We start from the raw sequence: 8,643 nt of genomic DNA, 5'->3' as shown, positions 1-8,643 counted from the left end.
TTTCTAGTTTCCTCCTCCCACTCCTTTTTTAAATTCTTATTTTTTGAGATATAATCTCTTATTGCCCGGGCTGGCCCCAAACTCCCACGTTCAAGTGATCCTCCTGCCTTAGCTTCCCAAGTAGCTGGAATCAGGGGTGCACTGTGCCAGCTCCCCGTGCCCCCCCCATAAAAAGTAGAGTACTGAACAATGTTCTACCCCTCCCCTTGTAAAATAATTAACATATTTCAGATCTCCTTGCATAAGGGTACAAAGAGGATGTCATTCTTACTTCCATAGCTGCATAGAAGCCTACTGCGTGGGTATGTTACCATTTTTTTGTAACCAGTTCTTTTTTTTTTTTTAAATATTTATTTATTTTTATTTATTACATTTATTTATTGTGTGTGTGTGTGTGTGTGGCCAGCTCAGCCCACCAGGGGGCGGGGCTGACTGGCATGTGGTGCTGGAGGATTGAACCGCGGTCCCTGTGCTTTGCCAAGCTTGTTTCAAGTAGGTGCTTTAGACCACTGAGCCATCTCTCCAGCCCACCAGTTCTCTTTTGATGATTGTTTCAGTTGTCTCCAGTTGTCTTTATTCCCTAAAATTTGTCAAATGACAACCTCATAGAGAACTGGTGAAGCACAGAGTAATCAGACTTACTCGGAGCCTCCCAGAGTTGGGATCGCCAATCCAGTGGGAGTTTGCTTTGGTCATTCTGATGGAGATTGCTCAGTTGTGCTCTTTGCCTGCCTGTGTGCAGTGAACAGTGAAGGAATCCACAAAAGAACAAATGGATAAGATTTTAAAGCTCAATCATGTTGGGGGTCCCCAGCATATAAGAAGCTAGGGAGGCTGGCAGTGGTAGTTCAGAAAAATTGCCAATTTCATTCTGACCCATCTGTCCCCTTGAGGCCACTCAATGAAATCATCTTGTCATCTTCAAGTATAACTGTGCCATCAGGGAGGGGTACCCAGAGATGTTCTCCTTGGCCATCTGCCCAGAAAACACAGACTGTTGGTTTCATTCATAGGATGACGGCTGAGTGCTGGGAACTTTCCAAGGACCCCTAGAAATTTCCAAAGCCTTGGGAAAACAACAGCAACCATACTGTTGTTCCCAAACACAAGTCACAAATGAAATATCCATGTGGCATAATGCAGCATCACCCTCACTTAATTGTGTCCCATGTAAAAGCTGGAGGCTGCATGATCTCACTTCACAGGCATCCTCAGATGTTGGAGGCTGCCAAGGGATCTGTAGGATTGATAAATTCAGTGAATCCCTCAAAGCAAAGCCACTCTGAAGCAAAATCAGAAAATTAGTCTTTTCAAAAAAGTTTAAAGCAAAAAGCATATGTATTTTAAATTCAAGATCTGGCCATGTCTTTTAAAAATATGTAGGGGGAGAGTCTGCCTTCCTATCACGAGCTTCATCACCATCAGCTGATCCAACTAATCATGAATTGAAGGACCCGGATGCAGCTCAGTGGCACAACCCCTGCCTGGCAAGCTCCAGGTTGTAAATTCAATTCCTGGTATAAATAAATAAATAAATAAATAAATAAATAAATAAATAAATAATACGAGGGAAGAAATTGTGTCCGTACTGACCATGTAATCACTTACTTGTCATTATTTCCTACACAGAATCACAACTATTGGCATAGAATGAACAGAATAGTAGGGAGTATAAATGATCTAGGAATGATTTATCATATGTAGGAGGATGTGCGCAGGTCACACACAAATGTGGTACCATTTCATAAAAGGGATTTGAGAACTTTCAGATTCAGACACCTGAGGGCACCTGGAAACCCTGCCCCAGGGATGCTAAGGGATACCTGGATTGATACAAAATAAAATGGGGATTTAAAGGGGACTTGGGGCTAGGGTATGTGGTGTTAACACTGCCAGCTCCACTCCCCTGCTCAGTGCTTATCATTGCAGCTCCCAGGGACATATAGGCCTCTACCTCTTCATGTCCTGGTCCCCCTGTTGCAGGGCTGCGAGACTGACCGCCTGAGGTGCCTGCCCTCTTGGAAAAAGAACCATCAGCCATTAGATTTGCCTGGTGATTTGGCAGGGAAATGAGGCCCACTGGTAGCCAGGGCTCATGACTGGAGGCCCTCAGCCTGGTGAGCTCTTTCCTGTGGAGCTCCCTTCCCTCCTAGACCTCCCTGTGCCCACATGAATTTTCAGCATCTCCTGGCACCAGAGGCAGGTGTGGGTGGAGAGGTTTGCAGAATGGTGAGCTACATACTAAGATTCCAGTGTCCAAGGCCAGGCCAAGGTTTGGCTTCATCTGTTTGTGGGAACACACAGTAGTGCCAGAGAGTGTTATTATGTCCTATCTGCAGATAAGGAAGCAGGTGCCCCGATCCTTCCCAGCACCCTAGGATGCAGGCTGCAAGTGGCCTTGCAGAGCCAGGCCAAGAGCTCAGGAAGCCTTCTTCCTGGTCAGGACTCCTGGGATCAAAGCATTTCTGCTCAGAGGGCCACTTTGTCTTTCTGGGCTCCTCTCTCTCCAGTGCCCCATGCGACCCTGTTAGGTATGTGTTGTACCCCTGCCCCACCAGTGGGGCTATCCCTGTCTCTCTCTGCCTTGGAGAGGAAGACTCCATCTGTGCCCTGGCAGTGCTGGTGGTGAGAGTGATGGGCCCTCATTTGGACCTAGGGAGGAAGTAAATATGTTACCCACAACAGCAGTGCTTTACTAACCACAGGATAGCTGAGCCTATGGCTGGAGTACAGCCTTGAGGAGATGGAAAATTTGATTGTGACATCTGGGAGTATTAAGAGGGCTCAGAATACGAGCCATGAAGGGTGAAGCCTCCGCTGGTTTGGGGAGCTGTGGATGACTGAGGCCCTCACAGTTAGGGCTTGCACCACTGTTACATTCAGAGCAGGAAGGGGTGGGGCCCTGGAGACCACACATCCGTCTAGCCCCTTCTACAGGTGGGAAACTGGGGCCTACAGAGGGCAAAAAGGCACCCAAAGTCACACAGCATTCATGCAACTGAAGTTGGTTTCTTCTGTGCCTCACCCAGCCTCAGGCTTAAAGTTGACATCTTGGTGGTCCTGTCTCCTTGCAGTCTGGCAGATGCAGAGGCAGCCCCTTTCCTGGGTGCTTCTTCCTAGCCTCTGGCTATACACTGTACTTTCTGAGGAAATAGTCTAAGATGAGTCACGCACTGCTCTGTTTTCCCCCAGGGGTTTGCCCAGAGGCTGGCCTCGTGGGGGCAAGTTCACTACCCCGATTTTCCTTTTTCAGCAGGCAGCAGCAATTTCCTCCATGGTTGGCCACTTCCCTCTCGCCACTGGGTTCCTGGGAGGCTGGAGGAGGGTAGGGGCTTATGTGGCATTACAGGTCAGGTCCTTGGTCACCCAAATGTCTCTTTTGGATATAAAAGCTGTATGAAGTTAGTACCTGGCCCAGGATGCTGGTGTTTAATCTAAGGAATGCACCGTCTACTAGCCTTTGCTATGGTCTCTATGTTTATCCCCTCCTAACCTTGTGAGTCTTATGTTATGGTGTTCAGAGACAGAGCCTTGGGAGCTAACTGATAATTACCTGAGGCTGTTAGTGGCCCGCATCTGCTGGACTGCAGCTTTCTAGGAGAAGGAGAGACATGAACTGAGACTCTTCATCTTGCCACATGATGCCCTGGATGCCTGACTTTAAACTCTGAAACTGTGAGCCTAATTAACAGTTATTCTCTAGAAATCAATCAGCCTGTGGCATTCAGTTACAGCAATAGCAGATGGATTAAGACATCACTTAAGGCTTCCAAGGAATGAGGAACCCTCAGAGATAGCTCCCTTTATGTGAAAGGATGCCTTCCTCATGCCTAGCAGCCTCTGCCTCCATGTGACACCCACAGGGTTTGGTTCTGGAACCCCAGGGCATGCCCACTGCTTCTCACAACTCATCAATAAAGCTAGAATGGCCCAGGCACACTGCACCTGTGGCTTCTGCCCTTCAGTGTGTAGACCCACTCCTTCCCAGATTCTTTCTGGTGTATTTCAAAGGTGCACCCCAACTTGACTGGTACACCACAGATCAATGAATCATGCTCCTCTTACAATGAAAGGAACAGGAGAGAGCAAAGTGGCCAGCATCCTTGCTGTGGCTGCCCCAGCCAGACTCCAGGAAAGGGATGCTCTGGGCAGTCAGTTGCAGATGGGTGAGGTCCTGTACCTGCTTTCCCCACCTGCCTGGCCCTAATGTGGCAGCCTCATTGGTATCCTTGTCCACCTCAGAAGGTTGGGTTTCTGCTTGTGTCTTCTAGTGTGTTTCAAATATGCAAAGTCAGGAAGATGAGTGAAGTATTTGTTTGATTTGGCCTATTCACCAATGCAGCTACCAGCTTCCTTTTCTTTAGATAAAGTGAATTGTGGCACCACACTTCCTTTACCTGGAATGCTGTCCCTCCCTCCATAACTGATCACAGTCGTTCAGGGCATGTGTTTGGACCCATGCTCTGAGCCACCCAGAGAGATGACTCCCTCTTCTCTGCTTTATTGCTTGATACCAGCAGGTGCTCTGAGATCCTTAGAAAGTTTGGGTGAACACAGAAAACATAGTGGTAAGTGCTAGTTAGGTAATGACTAACATTTAAATGGAATCAGCATTTATGCAATGTGGCATAAATTTTTGCTTTTTTAATCTGACCATCACCTCACTCCTTTACTAGAATACAGTCCTCCCAGGGCAGGGAAATGACTGGCTGCCACCCTCCATCTGCTGGTGCTTGGAACCCTACCTGGCACACAGAAAGCTGTCCATGAACATTTGTTTAATTCCAGGAAGGACTGAGGCGTGGAGAGGCGGACTGTTCCGATTTTCATTCATGAACTCTGCAAATATTTACCGAGCTCCCACTCAGTACCAGGCAACAGGCCCTCTCGGTTTCACAATGCTGGCCCATGGCTCTGGCAGGGAGGAGACTGACCCGTTTTTCATGGAGGCATCATTTAGCGTGCAGTGCAGTGTCTCGTGGACGCGCGGTGGGTTGTGAATCACTCATCCCCCCCGTGGGGACACAAGTTCACACAGAGAAGCAGCCAGCCACTTCCCCTGACAGGGTGTGAACCTAGAGCCTAGCAAGGGAAGGTGGAGGGAATAGCAGGGCCTCTCCCGGGTGGGGCTCAGGGTACCGGCTATTAGCCTGAGGGGCGTGGAGCTGTGGCGGGGGTCGGACTACAATCTGCAGGGGCCGAGGAGGTAGTACAAGCCCTGGGGAGCGGAGGTGAGGCAGGGCGCGGGCGAGGCCCCGGGGCGGGGGCGGAGCGGAGCGGAGGCGGGACTACAAGTCCCAGAGTGCCCCGCGCGGCCCAGCGCTGAGCGCTGCGGGCCAAGGCTGGCGGGCGGGAGGGCGATGCCGGGTGCCGGGGCCCGTGCTGAGGAGGGCGGCGGCAGCGGCGGCGCTGGGGGTGGCGAGGGCGCGGCGGGACCCGCGCGGCTGTGCGGCTACCTGCAGAAGCTGTCGGGCAAGGGGCCGCTGCGCGGCTACCGTACCCGCTGGTTTGTGTTCGACGCGCGCCGCTGCCACCTCTACTACTTCAAGACCCCACAGGACGCGCTGCCGCTGGGCCGCCTGGATATCGCCGACGCCTGCTTCTGCTACCCAGGCGCCGACGAGGCCGCGGAGCCCGGCGCCGAGCTGCCCGCGCACTTCCAGGTGCACAGCGCGGGCGCCGTCGCCGTGCTGAAGGTGGGCCGCCCCCCGCGCAACACGGAGGTCTCCTCGCCCCCGCGCCACACAGTCTTTTCCCACGGCCCGTGGTGCCCGAGCCCCGCAGCCATTCCCTCTGTTGCGTGCTTCGCGCCCAGTCCCCACGTCCCGGGCCGCACCTCACGCCCGCATGACCCGCGTTCTGCGTCCCCACGGCTCACGGCTGGTACCCACGCCCAGACCCTGGTCTCCACGACCCAGCTCGGGCCCCGCTTCTAGTCCCCACGCCCCGCGTCCTCGTCCCCGCGTTTCGCGAGTCTGTCCACGCCCCAGCCCTTTCCCTCGCCTCCGCAGCCACCCCACGCCTCCATCTTGCCCCAGTCAGCCTTCTACCCCACCCCTATCCACTGTTGCTTCCTCTTGCCCTTTCCCTGACCTTCGCCCTTGGGGTTGGGGGCTGTTCTGTGGGGTCAGTGTTGAGGTGGTTGACTCTTCCTTCCTTCTACTACCTGCTGTCCCACCGGCTCACCAATCATGTCCCCACCCCATTATCCCTCGGATGTCTGTGGCAACCCTCCCAGAGCTGTAGGTTTCCCTCCGAATGGTCACTTTTCTGAGTTTGGTGTGACCTTTAACACCTCTGTACTTGAGCTGCTACTCCTGTAAAGTGGAATAGTTAAGTGTTGGCTTCATAGGAGTGCTGGATTAAGTGATTCATTCTCTGCCCATGATTCTAGTCCAGCCTGAGCAATTAAGCAATTTAGCAGACCCAAGGGTGGGGTGTGTTGGCGATGTAGCTCAGTGTAAAGAGCCCAGCTTCAATCTCCAGAACCGCACAAACAAAGCTATTCTGAAGCAGTCTGTAAATGTTAGTGGACAGAGTCTGATGGTATTGTTCTCTCTGGGTATGGGGAGGGAGCTGCTTTTGCTTTCTTGCTGTTTCCACCTGGAGAGGTGGGAGGGTTGCTTGGCACTAGCCTTGCTGGCTGGAGGCCATGGACTTACAGCAGAAGAGTATGGAGACATGTGGTATAGCTGGGGTCCTGGAGCTGGCATCCTACCCTGGCCTAGGGGAGTCTTTAGAGCAGGGTTTTGTCATCTCTTAAGGACTCCCCTGCTTGGAACATACAGAGGGGCCCTTGCTCTCTGCCTGGTTCTTTGAGTCCCCACCCTCAGTCCTCTTTCTGATTGTTCTGCGTTGCACACTGGTCTTCCTCCAGAGCAGTGGGGCTGGGCTCTCCCATTGCTGACTGGTGGAGAGCAGAGTGGACAAATGCGAACACAGGCCTGTTCCCGGATCCCTCTAGCGCCTGGCCAGCTGGAACTGCTCCCAAGTCATTCTTAGAGCTTTGTGGGCTCCACTTTGCCAGTTGGCATGCGATTAGATTCCCATGGTCTCTTAAGTGGGTGCAGGCGATCTGTTTCTCCACAGGAAACCGAGGCAGGTTGCAGTTCAGCTTGAGGTTACTTAGACAGCCTCTGCGTAGACTTAGGAGCGGCCCCAGCTACTTCACAGCAGCTTTCACAGGAGAGGCTTGTCCTCAGAGTACAGGAGGATCATCTGATGTCAGATGAATTTCCGGTGGAATTGTTTGTTAAAAAAAGAAACTTGAGCATCCTGTTTCAGGTTTTCATATGATTTTAAAGCACTTCTCTATCAGTTTTTTTTTCTTCTTTTCTTTCTTGGCAGTACAGTACAGGGTCTGAACCTAGGGTCTTTGTACTGAGCTATAGCCACAGCTTCACAGTTATCCTGCTTGCTCTTTAAAACATGTGAGACAGGGTTTTGTTAAATTCCTTAGGCTGGGCTTGAATTTTCGATCCTCTTGCCTCTGGGAAGGCTAGTATTGCAGGTACATGTACAGCTACTTCTGTTTTTTTTTTTTTTTTTTTTTTTTTTTTTTTGTTTGAAACAGAACTGTACCATGTAGTCCAGGCTGGTCTTGAACTTGAGATCCTCATGTCTCAGCCTTTAGAGCACTGTAGAGGAATAGGTGTACACTACAATACCAAGCTCAGTTTTTTCATTAAAAAAAGGAACCTAGCCATGGTGTAGCGGCATACCCTTGTGATTTTAGCACTTTAGGAGACTGAGGCAGGAGATTTGTGACTTAGCAAGACCGTATCTCAATGTAAAATGAAAAATAAAAGGGCTGGGGATATAGTATTGTGTAGGCCCTGGATTCAATTCCCTATACAAAATTAAATAAATAAATAAAATGAATGCAGTGTTTTGGTGGGACCACAAAGCTTATAGTTAGCATGGCTTCAGGCTTTGATTTGCAGCCTGAGGCTACTGCTCAGGGGTGCTGGACAAATTTTATACCTCTCCATACTGCTTCCAGTTTGGTCTAGTGGGACTCTCACCCTCCTCCTTGGGTGGTTGTGTGAATTCCTGAAAATGACTGGTACAAAGGTAAGTATAATCCAGCAGCTGTGTAAAACATCAGGCAGTGTTTTAGGCTAAGTGTGGCATATTCATGATATTCCCCTAATAGAATGTTATCCAGTAGCGAACATAAAGAATCTAGAGCTGTGTGTGTTTGTGTGGGTGACTCTCACAAACATAAAATTGAGTAAGAAATAAAAAAGTCACATAGTGATATTATTTATATAAGAATTAAGAAGATTGAGTGGTGTAGTACCTTAGGTTGTAAGAGTACAGTGTATGCTATGTAGAGAGAGGGAGAGCCATGTGGGGTGACCAACCTTGGATTTGGAGGTTCTCTAATGGGAAGAAAGGGGTGTGGCTGGAGAGAAATGTGCTGGAGTGTCCATGATTGCTTTGCATTGTTTTATTTCTTGGACTGGGTGATTGATAGGTGCATTAAAGTTGCTGTGTTTTTTCTGTCTTTTTTGGTACTAGGAATTGAACTTAGGACCTTCACCTTGCCAAGCAGACACTGTGCCACTGAACTATATCCTTGGCCCCCTTGCATCTATTTGTATGCTCAGGCTTTTTTTTTTTTTAATTTTTTTTTTTAAC

The 8,643-nt window shown here is 50.2% G+C and overlaps 1 protein-coding gene across 1 annotated transcript in view; it reads left to right on the top strand.

Moving 5' to 3' along the window:
- Positions 1 to 5,357: 5,357 nt before the first annotated feature.
- The window catches only part of Tbc1d2b (TBC1 domain family member 2B), a 71,954-nt gene continuing 68,668 nt past the window's right edge, over positions 5,358 to 8,643 (top strand). The window contains exon 1 of the mRNA XM_004628879.2: positions 5,358 to 5,696. Coding sequence (XP_004628936.1) covers positions 5,361 to 5,696 — 336 coding nt within the window. The 5' untranslated portion in view covers positions 5,358 to 5,360. The remainder of the gene's footprint in view (positions 5,697 to 8,643) is intronic.

The sequence above is a fragment of the Octodon degus genome, unplaced genomic scaffold (assembly GCF_000260255.1).
Source record: "Octodon degus isolate 3935 unplaced genomic scaffold, OctDeg1.0 scaffold00026, whole genome shotgun sequence".
In the NCBI taxonomy this organism is placed as follows: domain Eukaryota; kingdom Metazoa; phylum Chordata; class Mammalia; order Rodentia; family Octodontidae; genus Octodon; species Octodon degus.
Note: the sequence above shows the minus strand (reverse complement) of the source record. Positions and strands in the feature narration are given on the sequence as shown.